Below are 16,158 nucleotides of genomic sequence, written 5' to 3'. Positions count from 1 at the left end.
GCAGATTTGATCAAGTTTCTTTGCACCAGCTTGAGTTGCTGGCTTAATTGATTGCAATACATGTAACTTGTTGCTTAGAAAATTGTTTCACATCTGCTGTTCAAAAATGGCTTTGATGTTACAAAACCATTCACCTCTTTGCTTCTCTTTATCTAGAAGTATTTTGACATTGTGTTCTTCAGCGTCATGGGCAACAATATTAACCATAACACTCTTCTGACAAGACTATACCACACCACCAAAGCCCAATATGGGTTTTTAAACATTAAATTTTTATCATTTTCTTAGCCAATCAATCTTATGAAACTTGTTGTCATAGAAACCAAGTTTGTCAGACGTTTGATTTAAAAAAATATTTTTTGAATGAAAAGTCACACAAACAGATATTATTCTGGGTAGAAGCAGACTAGCAAAGTACATGTATCCATACCGTTTCATCTTTGACTATAGAAGAGACTTGTGTACAGCACATGACAAGTGAAAATATCCCAAAAAGCAATGACTCAAACACTAAAAATATCATCAGTAGAATGGCAGAAGCAACTGGTAGGAAGGTACAAGCTGTTGAGAGAGCAAGAATGCAAATTGAGCAGTGTGGATTGTGGTGGAAAGGATGATCGAATCTAGTCTAATCTAATCACACTGGAGATACATTTTTTGTGTCCAGTGAGTGGGCTCTTAAATGTCCATAGAGTGTTTGAACAAAGTCTGCAGGTATGTGAGCTGTTAAGAAAAAGCAGTCATTTAGTATGGAGTTGATTGGGTAAGTACTTTTTTGTGGAACAATTCCAGGGAGTGTTGCTGTGTCTAAAATCTTTAACACTATGACAAACTAGAATGGGTGGAACACAGGCAAGGCAGCTGCTCTGGATCAACAGGAGATTGGATTGGGAGACAACATTTTCTTACATACCTTGCCATTCGTTTTCTGTACAAATCAAAACTTGTCTAGCTGTCAAAATTAAGGCGTAGACTGATATTGTAAAAATGTAAAACTGCAAGGAAGACCACAGAAGATATCATTAGCTGAAGTACATGTACGTTCAAAACACTGAGCTTATTAGAAACGCTGCATAAAGACATTGAAAATAGGTACTCACTGTGAATAATATGAAGAATTTTTGGTTATCCTCTCCAACACAATTATTTATCCTTTTGGGGAGGAAAAATAAGCATTATTTAATGTTATTAATTAAATAACGTTATTTAATATAACACGCTTTTGAACAATCTCAGTTCCAATAAATCTTGAGAAGAAGTTTGGAATTTGAAAATACATAAAAGAGGAGGCAGTGTGGCCCAGTGGTTAGGGCGCTTGCCTTGAGATCCGTAGATCCCGGGTTCAAGACCCGCTGTGACCACTTGTTGAATTTGATCCTGGTAGTCCCTGGTTCAACTTCTCAGTTGCACTTGTAAAATAGCCAACTGGTTTGCCTCCGTCCAGTTGGGATTCTTAACAGTTGATGTTGTTGTTCTGTTCTGTTGACTCGTTGTGTTTCATTGGCCCTGAAAAACCCCTATGGGGAGCAGTCAATTAAGCATGTATAGAATAAACCAACGTTTCTCCCCAGTTTGTGACTGGGCCACAAAACAGTGCAAGGTTCCCACAACAGGGTCCACCACACCACAAACTCCATGCCCCACTCTTTGCGAATAGTGTGGGTTCCTTATTAATGTCCCACACAGTATAATAATGAACGAGGGCTATTAGACAGGGTCTACAGTTTAATGTCCCAATCAGAGAGGACTTGACAATCAAACCATTTTCAGATGGAATAACAAAGATAGCATTTTCTCCTCAGTCATTTTAAGACCGTAGTGTTGGTCTGGCTTGGGTATGAACCCTCAACCTTCGGCACAATCATTCAACCCTCACACAGCATTCCAGAAAAGTTTTGGTTCAAATCATGGCCATAGAGACTGCAGGCATCAGGCAAGTGTTAGTACCAGATGTAAACTTTGTGAAGTCGACAGAATGCCATAGATGCATGATTTATATTGTCTGCCTTTTAATCAAAACTTGTCTCTTATCTGGAAAATTTCCAATAACTTCTAAACCCAGGCTGCGACAGAGAAGTGGTCCTGGGAGAAATCCATTTTGTTTTTTGATTACTGTAATAGTAATAAACTTTAGAAGGCCTACCATGGGCAGTGGTGATCCATTTTCCTGAAAATAAAATGTACATAAAACTGTAGTATTCTATTAATAAGCACATATTTCACCAGAGCAGGAAGAGAATAAATCAAGACATCACGTGAATAGATATTACTTGCATAATTATATTGCCACAAGTATTAAGTCTCAAGGCAGTACAATAATTAAATCAAAGAAACTAAAATCAGCAATAACTCTCTGTTAAGGTCAGACAGTGAAAGGTATCTTTGCCTGGTTTATGAATATGCGGGAACAGCAGATCTTAACAAGCGTTATTGAAATCCAAAAAGAAAATTGGGGGTAACTGCACAATTTTCAAAGATAATTAATCAACAATATTGTATAAAGTTTCAAAATACAAATAGACCGAAGATTGTCACTTACAAGGTTTCTTCTTCCAGCCCTTCATTATTGTCTTTTTAGATACCAAGAACTCTTCCTGAGTTCTGCGTAGTTTATAGGAAACCTAAGTATCTTGAGATGCGCAGAACGTATGCGCAATAACAATAGTAGGCACCGTCCTTAAGATAACTCACTTACTGATTATCATATTTTGATCAACAACCAACATTAAAAGTACAGGAACTTCCTTGGTAACCTTACCTAATACATCTCTGACAGGTGCTGGAATATTCAAGCAAAGAAAAGAATGCAGTTTTAATTTTAAGTTTTGAAAGCATCCTTAAAAGGCTTTGTCCTTCTCAGGATTTGGTCTGACTGAAAAGCAGTGACCCTCCTTGATTCTTAATATCATTATAAAAATACTCTCAGCCCCTCCTGATGGTTGTGTGTCCAGCTGGAGTTTTCCAGCTGCTCTTGCAAAATGATTCCTTGGTACTTATGAAAACCTTTCTTCAAAGGACTTCATTTGCCCTCTGGGGTGAATGTGGTGTTGGTAGAATCATGAATGAATGAATGATTAGAGCACTGAACTTGAAAAAAGGAGTTCCTTTGTTCCAATTCTGCACAGACTAGTTACGTTCACCAGTGTAAAGCTAATTAATTAAATCCACACAAAATTTTCATAAACAACAAGGTGAGGAGAAAGAAAATTAGGGGACTAATTGGACTAATTAACTGTAATACTGAATGCTGTCTAGACCACAGACAGGAAGTCTCTGGTTCCACTCCTTGGCTGCACTATTAAATAGACAATTTGCTTGCTTGCCACTTGAATCATAAAAATCTGTCCGGTTCATTTCTTTCATGATCCTGAGAGAACCGCAAGGGGACCAAAGTGGTCCAATAAAAAAATTGGGTTAAGACCCCTGGGAGTGAAACTAAAACTCTGTTTAACACCAAACAATAATATTATTATTTTACTTGTCAGTGGGGGTGGTTCAAGAGTCAATGGGTTAACTCATTGTCTGGCGTTAGACAGAGTAAAATCTATTATGTTTCACTCCCAGAGGTCAAGGGTTAATATATAATTTATGTCTATGTGTCATACTATCACTTAGTATTATCTTATATCACCTGCAATGATGGGCCCTCGCAAGCTTGATACATTCACACCTAGTGCACCTCAAAACAACTTCTCCTTCCTGAAGCTGTAATTTCTTTACATTTTCTGATGTACAATTTCCTAAAGGTATAGTTCCCTAGGAAAAAACAATATTAGATCATAAGAAAAAAGAACTATTTCCAAGGCTAAAATTATTTTAAAAGTAAAAAAACTGAACATTTTCGACATTAAGTAATCACCAGGCCCCAGTTGTTCAAACGATGGATAGCGCTATCCACCAGATAAATCACTATCCAGCGGATGAACATTAGCAAAACCAATTGAGTTTTCCAGTGGATAGTGATTTATCTGGCGGATAGCGCTATCCATCGTTTCAACAACTGTGGCCAGGGTATTAAAGTATCATCCGCTAAACCCATATTTTACATGGGTTCAGTTTTTTTACTTTTTAAACATTTTTAGCTTTGTAAATAGTTCTTTTTAACTTTGCGGACAATAATAGATTGTATCTTGACCACAAAATAATCCTTGCATTCATTCCTTTATGTTATTTCAGTCATAAATTCCTTGTCAAGAAGTAAGATTAGAAGGATTGATTCTACACCTGACTATTTAACTGCTATGTTATGGTACCATGAGAAACAAAAACAACCATAGCGTAAAAAAATGCACTCAATATTGCGATGCAATATGTTACCAGAGCAAAAGGATTACCATCTGAAACTTAAAGCACCCTATATTTCATCGTAAATGCTTTAAGTAATGTTTAAAAAACAAGCAGCTGTCTTTTATCGGGGTTTAAAAACATGAAGCGTAGCCGAGTGCTTTTAGACCCGATAAAACACGTGCTGCGAGTTTTTTGAACAGCTTCAAAAACATTTCACTAAAAGCGTGTCCCTCTGGATTCAGAACATTGGTTTAAATTGAGTAGAGGAGAATATTAGCATACAAGAAAAACAAGCTATGCCTTATTAGTATTCTTCATGAGGAGTACTAACGAGGAGTGTTTTATCAGGATATAAAGCTCATACACGTGACGTTTTATTGGTGTTTGATTGGCTCTTAGGCTCACATGTCCATTAGGTTGAGTGTTATGGGAAAAGCAATGAAGTCGTCTAACACTGGTTAGGGTGGTGAGTTGGCTGCAGGCCATGAATCTTATGCTGATACTGTTTACAGTAATCTAATTACAGTATTTCATGTTAGGGAATTATTATTAGAGTCGAAGCTTACGGTAGCTGTTTATGGTGAAAGATGCCTAATGAGCTCAAATCAATTTGGAGTATAAACAAAAAATAGGCATGCATTGTGTACGTGTGGTAACACAGAGCTTAGTCCAAATTTTCAACTGAGCTGCGTTTTGTCTTCCCGGAGATTCAAAAAAAAAATTCATTGAGGTTAAGCCCTGTCTGGCGGGGCTAGCATCTGGATGGGAGACCTCAAAATGTACCACTTCGTGCCAGAAACATAGGACCGAAAATTTTATTTTAATGCTCAAAAATGCAAACTAAGCAAGGTACAGATTTTGTTAGCCTTCTTTATGCAAAAGAAATATTGATGCAAAAGTAAATAAATATTGCTGCACAGTTCTATGAAGAGCTCAGGAAGTGTCGAACAAAAATAAAATATTTTGCAACAGCAAATAAATCGCAAAATCGAAAGTGACATCGAATTCAGCAGGTGCCATGATCAAGTTCCACTGCATGTTTCTACTCACGAAACAAAGAATACATCTGTGTCAAAATGATGACAAGAGACTGGGTTTTTGTTTTTGTTAGTTTGCTTTTTTCCCTTTCAAGTGTTATAAAGCTTGACAAGAAATGTGCAAGTTCAACACAAAGATCACAATTGCCTAACTCTTGAGGTTGACCATTGTTTCTGCATGCAAAGCCAAAAATTTTACTCTCCTAGACGAGGTTATTTATCACCAGGTAATTCCATGGTTTTGGAAATAGCAGCTGCTTTATTATTCATTAGCGTCACAAATTCTTGCCAATTTTGGGACTCAGTTTGTTGAATCTCAAGCACGCTTCCAACAGACCTGTTTATTTTAGTGATTATCACCGATTGGCACCACAGACACTTTTACATTCTTACAACCCGGTGACATAGTGTATAGTGCACTTTCAGTGCACTTAACTACAAAAATGAGTATGTATTATAATTACATTATGTAGGCCCAGTACGCCATAGGTGTTTTTCATGTTACGTCATCGCTACCATGTTGGTGGACGAAAACAACGATTGTTCATTAGCTCCTTTTGCTTTCGTCCACCAGCAATAATTATTGTACATTGTTATCTTTGTCTCTAGAGATTGGTTGTATAGTTGGTTTTCACTCACGTGATCATTACAGCCATGTTTTTCAACGAAAACAAAAGAAAACGTTTGCATAATAATAGAGTTAAATTCCCAGAGGATTTGGTCGGGGCTCCAACATGGCCGCCGTTTCTTCGATAAGGGGCTCCAACATGGCGGCAGTGACGTCATGTGAAAACCGAGAGATAATCTGATTCAATGTAATATGGTGTAAACTACTTACAGGATCACTACACATTGATCTACTGTGAGAAATTACAGCCAAACAGGAGAAGAACGTGAAAGCAATGGCGTGGAAAATACCAAAAGCAGCTGCTGATATAACCTCCGGCAAAAGCATCACGAAAACTACGACGAATTCTCCATAAGCGATGAGCAAATAGGTAAAAACGGCACATCCGATGCCAACCCCATCATTGACGAACCACGAAAAGTTACAACACTTGGATCCTCTGCCCATGACAGCTATCACAAACACGGAAGACCAATGTACCTATCAGAGCGAGAAGTGACCGCCATTTTCGTTGAAGCAGCTGTTTCAGCTTCGCTGTGATTCGCTACAGTGTAATGAAACGAGCCCGCGTACCATATTGACGCCCTTGTTGTCATAACAACATCACGTTTATCCGGGGAATAAGCGAAAACACTAACACGAACTGAACAAAATGCCTGAACGATTGTCTGAAGTGCTTGTAGAAACGACGAACAAAGAGGTAGATGTTGTCACTACTGACAAAGAACAGTGCGAGGAGAAGAAAAGTAGAGAAAACAAACAGGAAGGAGATAATGACAAAAAGAAGGAACCGTACGATGCCATGCGAAATGAACCTCATCTTGTTGGTCTGATCGTTGAGACGTACCTAGGCGAGAAAGATGAGCGTGGATTTTTTCATGGAGTTGGAACAGCTTACTTTAAAGGCAATCACGTGTATTCTGGATCATTTGTAAATGGATTGATGGACGGAACGGGACAATATATTTGGTCTAATGGAATCAGGTATGAAGGTGATTTCAAGAATAACAAGATAGAAGGGAAAGGATGCTACACTTGGCCAGACGAAAGCATCTATGATGGAGACGTGTTGGATGGGTTGAGACATGGCCGGGGTACATATACTTGCGGTAAAATCCCGTCTTCGTACAGTGGAGAGTGGAAATTAGGTGAACGTTTTGGAGAAGGTATCTTGAGGTATGACAAAGAAGGCTTGTCGTATTATGATGGACACTGGGTGCATAACAAAAGACATGGATTTGGAATGAGGAGGTATGCCTCAGGAAACGTCTACAAGGGGGACTGGAGGGACAATGTTAGACATGGAAAGGGAACAATGCACTGGTATGATAGGAATGAAATTTATGAGGGACAGTGGGAGAATGGAACCCAGCATGGGCATGGAGAACATTCGTGGTATCTAAAGCGTATTCCAGGTTCACAGTACCCTCTGCGTAACTATTATGTTGGGGAGTGGTTGAATGGGCTGCGGCATGGCCATGGGATATTTTACTATGCGACGGGTGCTAAGTACGAGGGAGAGTGGATGAATAATATGAAGCATGGCAGTGGAAAGTATGTGTTCAAGAATGGCCTGGTTTTTGAAGGTAAGTCAAGAGTGGTTCAGGTGTATCATGGGCGTAGCCAGAATTTTTCAAAGGGGGGGTCACACTGTTTTCGCAACCTGATTATTGTAGGTTGTTTGTGTAAAAAAGGCTTACAAAGGGGGGGTCACGGGCACCCCAGGACCCCCCTAGCTACGCCTTAGTGTATTAGAGATATTTTTAACCTGTTCAAGGTGGTTTGCAACAATTTACCTCCAGATTAAAGATCCTTTTTTGGGTGTTCAAAATGGTGGGAATGACATAAACTTGAGTTTGTCAGTAGGTCTCCCCAACTTCAACATCAAAATGTGTCTAAAAAAACAGACATTTAACATCTATTTTATTAACTTTGCCAGTCAAGCCCTTTTTTACCCTCCCAACCATGATACACAATAGAAGACAGACCACAACACCGGGAACTACATGCCCTACTCTTAGCGACAAGTGTGTGAGTTCTTTTACGTCCCACAGGATTATTAACATTTAACCCTTTCAGCCCCGATAGTGCCAAATGGCACTTATAGATTTTACTCTGTCTAACGCCAGACGATTTTACTCGTCAATGGGGAACCCCTCGGGGCTTAAAGGGTTAAGCTAACAGCGTGAAAAAACTATGTCCCTGTTTAACCCTTTCAGCCCCGATAGTGCCAAATGGCACTTATAGATTTTACTCTGTCTAACGCCAGACGATTTTACTCGTCAATGGGGAACCCCTCGGGGCTTAAAGGGTTAAGGATTGTGAGACGGGACCTCCGGCTTATCGTCCTTATCTGAGAAGACTTGAAAGTCTAACCATTTGCAGATGTAGTTACAAAGGCAGCACTTTCTCCTCAGTTATTTAAAGACCCTGAGTGTTGGTCCAGCCGGAGTTGAACTCGCGACCTCCTGCGTGATAGTCCGGTGCTCAACCAACTGAGCCACCAGTGCGCGGTGGCGCACAAAAAGTGTCCCGCAAATGTTGCTTCTTAAGTGAGGATAAACAGCTGCATTTACCCTAACCTAAAAGTAACGCTAACCTTTACCCTTACCTTAGTGTTGGAAATGTGTAGCAAAGGCTTAGATGAAAGGACCACTCCGAGTTGGATGTCAAAGTTGGGTGTGCATCTAATTAGGGTCAATCCTGGACATAAGTTCCCCCATTGATGAGTAAAATCGTCTGGAATTAGACAGAGTAAAGCCTCTCAAGTCTCACTGCTAGAAGTCAATGGGTTAAAATTGAGCCAGGATTCTAAAATACTGTTTGATTCCAGACAATAATATTAATTATTATGTTAAATAAAAATATATATACTGGGATTGCATACTTTGCCTCAGTGCTACCCAGAAAAACCAGTGTCTATAAGTATTTAAAATAGTTAAAACTGTGCTTAGTCTTTATCCTTCTTGGCAAAGCTATTTTCTTTTAATTAATATTACTATACTCTGTATGACGTGATGATGTGGCAAAAATTAACATTTTCCTTGCATTCTTTGTGTGGTAACTACAGGTACTTTTGAGTTGGACCACATGCTTGACTTTCCTGACATCAACCCATCAGGTATGATCACTCCAGACATAACAAGTTCAGGTCTTCCTGTTCGATATGGTTCTGCAATGCGATCTGCTTCACCTTACCTGATATCTGACAATTCTGAAAATCCATTAAACTTGAACATTGATCTGCTTCTGGATGAGAGAGACCTAGATTTATACGAGCGAGAGGAAGAACTGCGGTCCATCACCCATGTCATGCTGAGACATATTAGCAAACTGAAGAAGATCTACAGTTTTTATTCATGCCTAGGCCAGCATGATTCTATTGACAACACCTTTGTCATGAGCCGGCTTCACTTCTGGCGATTCTTGAAGGACAGTAAAGTTCATCACCATGGCTTTACGCTATCAGAGTTGGATCGTATCATTGCTCCAGAGAAGTCAAGCAATTTCCATGAACCTCATCAGGAGGTGCTAATGAGAGAGTTTTTGAATGCAATTGTTATCATTGGGTATAAGCTCTATAATGAAGATCACAGCGGCAATGAAAGAGTTCTTCCCTGGTGTGTTTCCAAGCTCATTTCTGAAAACATCCTTCAGAATTACTGTAAAGTCGGAGGCAGTGTGTTTGCTGATTCCATGAGATCTACTGAAGCTGTCAAATTAATGCCTAAAAGCTGGAACATTTTCTGTGGGCTTTGTGCTCCACATGTGCACTACCCACATGAACCAATTTTCAAATGCCGTCAGTTTATGTTCATGCTTAATGACTTCCGTCTTATTAATTCAGACTTGAGCCCAGAGGAGGTAATCAAGCTAATTGCAAAAGATAATCCAGCACTGGCACAAGATGACTTTTGCAATCTTGAGTTGGAGATGACGTTTCTGGAGTTTTTCGAGGCCCTTATTGATTGTGCCTCAGTTTATGTCACAGAAGCAGTTATTAAGGGACACCTGTCACCTAAACCAACATCACTTCCCTCTTCTAGATCACCAAGTGCAGATAGTTTCACACCAGCCACCTCAAAACCTGGGTTAGAAAGCCCTGATGAAGGTAGGGAAGGAGGTAGATACTATTGGTTTCAATCAAAGATTATTTTTGGGTGTAAGGTTGCATCTAAAATAATAATCTATCACTGTAAATGGCGGTGCAGGGATTATGAATTTCATCTTTGAGTGCTGATAGTATCTCTCATGATTGACCACAGTTAGGGTTAGAAATCAAGATCATAATGTCAAATTTAGCCATAAAAAATGTCATTGTAGAAGAGAATAATGAAGCAAAAAAGTATCTTACAATGAGTAGACCTCAGAAGCTCCTTTTTTATTGGTTAATTAACCCTTTGACACCCAAACCGGCCCAAACCAGCCAGACTTGGTATTTTACTCTGTCTAACACCAGACGATTTTACTCGGCAATTGGGAACCGTTGCCGTTACGACACCTATATCCTCTTTTTTGCACATGTGAAAGATAAAAATAATATCTGCACTGTACGTGGTGACGATTTTTTCCATGAGAAAAGGAAAATCGTAGTATTTCATTAGTATCTACATGTATGATAATAAATTATTATTATTATTATTATTACTATTATTAGTATTATTATTATTGCAAGGTTATGTCTTGTTTATAGTGGATTTCCCTTTTTACATCCAGATCAGTTAAATGGAGCCATCCTTGCTGGGGAAACTCCTGGGGATAGGGACTCACCTGAAAGAGTGTGCAGGGTGATGTCTGGAACATCAGATACGAAGTCAGCAGGTGCCGATTCACCATCAAAGACCAGAGACATCAATCCTGCTGGACAGACTACATCTGGTGCGGTTGTCTTTTTAAATACAATGTAGTTACTATTGGTGGGATCATCTGAAAGAACGGAAATTCTCATTCTAATAGACCTTATTCATAAATGGCGGTCACATTTATAATTCTTTTGTCTGAGTGGGAATTAGCCTGCCAAGCCTCAATACCATACAGTGAATTGAAAATAATTCTTGCTCTAAAATGAGGCTTGGTGGGCTAATTTGCAGTTGGACAAAAGAATTACAAATGTGGCCGCCATTTCTGAATAAGGTCTAATTCATTCATTGAAGTTCATTCTTATTTTGATTTTAAATAATAATAATAATAATAATAATAATAAATAAAATGCTAATTGATATTCTATAGTGCTATTTACAATGAGTATTTACATGAATAAAAAATTATATGTAAATGATAATCATATCAATAAATAATTAATTATAAAAAGCTAATCTAAATAAATGTGTTTTGAATTCACTAAACACTTAATGACTTGTCCCGAGGGAAACAGTTCATTTTGTTTCCCGAGAATCTCAATGTTTCCCCGAGGCACAGCCGAGAGAAACAAAATGAACTGTTTCCCGAGGGACCAGTCATTAAGTGATTTGTTATATTGCAAAACAAATGGGTCAAACATTTTGAAAAAAAGCGTTCAGATTCCAGCAACAACATCAGGCCACCTGCAACTGCACGCTCTGATCACGTGCAACAGCGGTCAACATTTCGCAGGTAATAGTGAACTGTTCCCCGTTTGACGTCATAGTTTTCGCACTGTTGCCCGCTCATGGCATTTGGCGGTAAACAGTTTCATTGTGAAATGTCATGTGACCATCAACTAGCCAATGAATGGGCACACTGTAGCGGGGAAAACTCCAGCTATATAACAATCTTAAATGTTTCAATGTTAGTTTCATTTCTGATGCTCATTGGAAGATTGTTCCATAGTGTAGGGCCAAATGTCTTGTACTTGGTACATTGTACTTGGGATCTGAAGAAGGTTGTCCTGATTTCTTAGATTATAGCAACTAGCAGTTTTTGGCCTTAAAAGAGACATCAAATATACAGGAGCCATTCCATACTGTACTTTATAGACTAGAAGTAGTATCTTGAACATAATAGTTACGATATTTCACTAGTCTGGTAACCAGTGCAAATCTTTCAGTACTGGAGTGATGTGGCTGTATTTAGGAACGAGTCATACAACACGAGCTAGCCTGCTGCATAAAGAAATTACTGTTTTAAATGAGTATGGATTGTAATTTCAGGCAGGGCCATTGTCATCAGGGCTTCTTTCCAATTCCCTATGAAAGATAATCTCCTTGAGTTAAAAGAGCCCTTGATGTGCATTTTGGTGCAGAGGTCATTGATAGGAACTAGTTAATACCATATGCACAGTACTTATGCACTCTTTCCAATTGTCATTGTGCCTTAGAAGTGAGTCTTTGGGTTACCATATTTACGTACCCTTAAGAGTTGTGACCCCTAGTGCACTCAAGTTAACGTCTGACCTCCATAGAGAAAAATCCTGATTTGAATCTGACTCAACCCTGTGTGGTAATGTCTTGCATACTGGTCTTAGTCTTATGGTAACTACGCAATTCAGCCAACAAGAATAAAATTAATGATAATAAATTATTGGTAGTCCTAGCCTCATAACTAGTTTTTTTTTTATAGTAAACTTGTGACCATGCCTTTGCAGTGTACCTTTTACAATCCTCTTGCAGCTAAGCTGACAAAAATGAAATGAAAATTCTCTGGTGTGTAGCAATGTGTAACTCTGTTTTCCTTGTATGTTTTTGTATTTTTTGTGCCTGAAAGAGTGCTAAACTATGATGGGAATCTGTAGGTGCTTAAAAGGCTGTTAATTAATATTATCTGTTAAACTAACGAGAAGTTGGCGTTTCTAGCAAAAAGCACTGATCCTCTGCCCAGTTCTCAAGAAGGAAGCAAGAAAATACAGTCTTTCCAATCAAGTGCAAATGTCCAACAACAAAAGGAGCAATCTTTGGGACCTGCTGAGCCTGGAGATGGGGAAGATGAAAACCTTCAAGGTTTGTTTGTACATGTATTCAAGGAATAAGTTTGTAATAGGATCTTTTCCTTAAGGACGTTCGCGCCCAAAACGTTCCCACGTACAGATTTTTTTTAAACTTGCCACGCAGAAAGGTAATGATCTACTTTTGCCCAAAAGGCAAAAAAAATGGGGGGTCACCGTGCTCGTTTTCGAGATCATGAGGTGCATTTTTAGAAGATTGCGTTACTTTAAGACGATCTTAGCTTACAACTGTCAGCAATAAAAAAGCTACATGAGTGAAATTTAGATCAGGTAAACGTACTCAGTTCAACATAACTAATATAACTAAATTAACCTTTGCAGCTGATGTCTTTTTCTGAGGTGAAATAGACCTTGAAAAACAATACATATTAGTCTAAGAAAGAAAACTTCGGTCGCACGAGAGCATAAAAGGGCAAATATTTGTAACTTCTCACGTACAGATTTTTTTTGTTTTTTGTTAAAATGGACAAAATCAAGAAAGGAAGTGATCTATGGAAAGAAAAATGGGGGTCACCGAGCATTCAAGAGAGTAAAATCGCTGCGAAGTTCTCAAAGCGATTGTCTATTCGCACTGTCACGCCATTGCGTGACATTTCCGAGAAGACCTGGGTCCACAGCTATCCCATGATGCCACATACCTTCATGTTCCATTCTTGTGGAAAATTTTTGCGCCTTTAGCATCGTGTTTACTTGCGTGGTCTACGATGCATGACGTGTGCGTGACATGTGCAAAAAGATGCGCAGTAGCAATGGGCGCGAACGTCCTTAAGTTGTTGTTTAAAATTGTGCTGTTAAAAGTCAAATTGAAGAAAAAAAGTGGGATATTGAAGAATATAAAAGATTAGTAGTTTAATTAAGAATTATTGTTAGTTTCTATCAGGAAAATAATGAGATCCTACTCAATTTTGTCAGAAGCCTGTAGTGATGTGTCCCAGGTAGCTCTTCTCCTCGACTTCAACATCATGTGTCAAGAAAAACATGGAATGAACATGACAAAGAGTTCCCCTAACAATTATCATCCATGCCCACTCAAAAGCCATTGGGCTCCCCTTCCTGGCCCCCCCCTTCAAGGATGCATCTCATTATTCTTGATCCACTGTAAAATACAGTTAGGGTTTTGAACAAAGAAAAAAGATACAGTGCTCAAAATTAGCGGTTAGTCCGGTCATCCGGTCGTCCCAGATGACCGGAAAGTTTACCTGGTGACTAGTTTTTGGTAAAATGAGAAGCTTGGTTGGCGGAAGAAAAAACAACTGTCACGGGACAACCCAACCAAAAATAGAAAATGAATTACATAAGCAGCACCCGACAGCCACTCACTTGTTGGGTTTTTATTTTCAATGTCCGATGGTAGTGTGACGTTAACAATAATTTGTCGCAGCTGAGCATTTTCCTGTGTTTTGAATATCTGTTCTTTTTGCAAAACAGGAGGAAAATGTATGGGATGGAGATTGAAGTCTCCATTTTGAAGATTCTAAAACCACAGGTGCACACTTAGAACTATGGGATACTGAAGCTCCAACACCATTTGATAGCCTCTCAGCACGGCGTGCATTTAATTGTACGGGCTTTCCTAATGGGTAACCGAGCATTTATCATGGCAACCAAATTTACGGGTTTAGTTGGCTGGCTTTTAATTGAAACAGGGACAACCTGGAATTTTTTTAATTTCGAGCACTGATATATCAGGTATCAAGCGGGAATAAGCAATTTTTAGGGATTAAAAACTGAACAAGTCCTGAATAACTAATTATTAAGATCATCCTAGGGAACACAAGTAAATTAATGAACAGAACAAGCGGCACACACCATGAGGGCTATCTGCTTCGTCCCCAGCCTCCTATGCCCCAGCCTTGATTAGACTCAATCAATCTACTTGTGTACTACATACATTAAGTTTCCCAAGTTGAGTATCGTTTGGGGGAAAATACTTTCTTTATTGAAAAGGCTTGTTTGTATTTTTTTGTAGAAGAGGTTCAAACTCCAAGCCTTTGTGTTCCAGCAGCCGATGGAAGTCAATTTGAACAACCTGATCAACAACAAATCTGGTGCCTGCAGGTGGAGATCTTCTTTGACAAGTTCTTTCAAGCTGCAGACAATATGGAAATAATAAAGAAAGCACAATTAGAACTAAAACCTTCAGTTGCTTGAATGCACCTTTGTTTCTGTAATTTCATGGAAACTCACGTGCAATACTTGAGTTGCCACATAAAGACAGTTATTTAAATAGTTGACAATGTGTATCAACAATTTGGGTGTTTTGTGTAAGTTACCAACAATGTTCACTTATTGCATACAGTATTTGAGATGATTTAAAACAGTATTGATTTGATGCTTTACACAAGAAAGATGATGTTAAGGAAATTGAGGTTTCCATGTTGTTTTAAATGAGGAATTTTTAGTTTATGTATTGTGAAATGGTTATTGATGTTTGATGCTTTTAAATGTGCATTTTATCGCACAAATGCTCCAGTGATTTTTAAAGTACCGTGACCTTGTACATGTCAGGACCTCTTGCTTGTTTTCTAATGGTTGCAGAAGAGGCAACTTTGGCATGCACAGTTTTTCATAGGTAGGCTAACACGTCGTGCATAACATCTATGTATAATGTGCCTATTCTTGTGGCTAGCTTAATTGATCAGACACTTAACACGGAATTACTCTGTGCCCTTTGGGCAATGTCTGGGGCTTGTAACTTTTAATTAATAGCAAGTAGTCCAAGCTACGTGTGGGAGAAAACCAAATTCATATGGCTGTCGTGACTACATACATTTGTAGTGTATCTCTGAGTAACATTTTCAAGAAGAAAACATTATTTATTGTCCTCGAAACTTTGCAATTAAAAAAGCCATACTCCTTTGCCATTGCATATTTCTTCCTTCCTGTGTGGTATAAGTCTTATTTTCCTAAGTTTATGAGAATGAACTACATGCGTATACTTCAAACAACAAAATTTGGACGGAAATTTTTACAAACCATATGCAAGGAAAGAAAAAATTATGAACCTTGGCAGTCTACATCTTGTCCACAATTTCACTACAAAACTGGCCCTGAAACTTGCTAAAAAACTGAAGTGTCAGGAACTGACACACATACAAATCACTTAAAATTCATGAGTTTGTCCAATCAGTTTACTTTCAAAAAATTGAAACTTTCTGAATGCCTCACAGTTACTGGTCTTTCAAGTACTTGTTCTGTAGCTCCTTTTGTCCATACTGAGTTAATGCAATTTGAGATTTTCATTTTTCTTCCTGAGTCTTGACTCAATCATAATGTAATAACCAGGA

The 16,158-nt window shown here is 38.6% G+C and overlaps 2 protein-coding genes across 3 annotated transcripts in view; one reads left to right on the top strand and one right to left on the bottom strand.

The window, feature by feature from the left end:
* LOC137995215 (palmitoyltransferase ZDHHC3-like) overlaps nucleotides 1-6,495 on the bottom strand; it is a 12,717-nt gene extending 6,222 nt beyond the window's left edge. The window contains exons 1-7 of the mRNA XM_068840789.1: nucleotides 6,163-6,495; nucleotides 3,632-3,756; nucleotides 2,759-2,779; nucleotides 2,144-2,167; nucleotides 1,101-1,152; nucleotides 914-995; nucleotides 431-561 (exon numbers count right to left, since the gene is read on the bottom strand). Coding sequence (XP_068696890.1) covers nucleotides 431-561; nucleotides 914-995; nucleotides 1,101-1,152; nucleotides 2,144-2,167; nucleotides 2,759-2,779; nucleotides 3,632-3,756; nucleotides 6,163-6,399 — 672 coding nt within the window. The 5' untranslated portion in view covers nucleotides 6,400-6,495. The remainder of the gene's footprint in view (nucleotides 1-430; nucleotides 562-913; nucleotides 996-1,100; nucleotides 1,153-2,143; nucleotides 2,168-2,758; nucleotides 2,780-3,631; nucleotides 3,757-6,162) is intronic.
* A 48-nt stretch (nucleotides 6,496-6,543) lies between these two features.
* Nucleotides 6,544-15,730, top strand: LOC137995203 (radial spoke head 10 homolog B-like). Of its 2 annotated transcripts, none has more exons than XM_068840778.1 (5): nucleotides 6,544-7,538; nucleotides 9,023-10,075; nucleotides 10,669-10,830; nucleotides 12,723-12,866; nucleotides 14,841-15,730. In XM_068840778.1, the coding sequence occupies exons 1-5, from the start codon at nucleotides 6,605-6,607 to the stop codon at nucleotides 15,020-15,022; spliced, it is 2,475 nt and encodes an 824-aa protein (XP_068696879.1). In that variant the 5' UTR covers nucleotides 6,544-6,604; the 3' UTR covers nucleotides 15,023-15,730. The 2 variants fall into 2 exon arrangements, with proteins under 2 accessions (XP_068696879.1, XP_068696885.1); XM_068840784.1 differs by having other exon boundaries at nucleotides 6,546-7,538; nucleotides 9,023-10,063.
* Nucleotides 15,731-16,158: the final 428 nt, after the last annotated feature.

Source organism: Montipora foliosa, chromosome 1, assembly GCF_036669935.1.
Source record: "Montipora foliosa isolate CH-2021 chromosome 1, ASM3666993v2, whole genome shotgun sequence".
In the NCBI taxonomy this organism is placed as follows: Eukaryota; Metazoa; Cnidaria; class Anthozoa; order Scleractinia; family Acroporidae; genus Montipora; species Montipora foliosa.
This window is presented reverse-complemented; position numbering and strand designations above follow the sequence as displayed.

Coding starts and splice junctions, on each gene's coding strand:
- LOC137995203 (XM_068840778.1), top strand. CDS start 6,605: ATGCCTGAACGATTGTCTGAAGTGCTTGTAGAAACGACGAACAAAGAG. Junction 7,539..9,022: donor GAATGGCCTGGTTTTTGAAG/GTAAGTCAAGAG, acceptor TGGTAACTACAG/GTACTTTTGAGTTGGACCAC. Junction 10,831..12,722: donor TGCTGGACAGACTACATCTG/GTGCGGTTGTCT, acceptor TGGCGTTTCTAG/CAAAAAGCACTGATCCTCTG.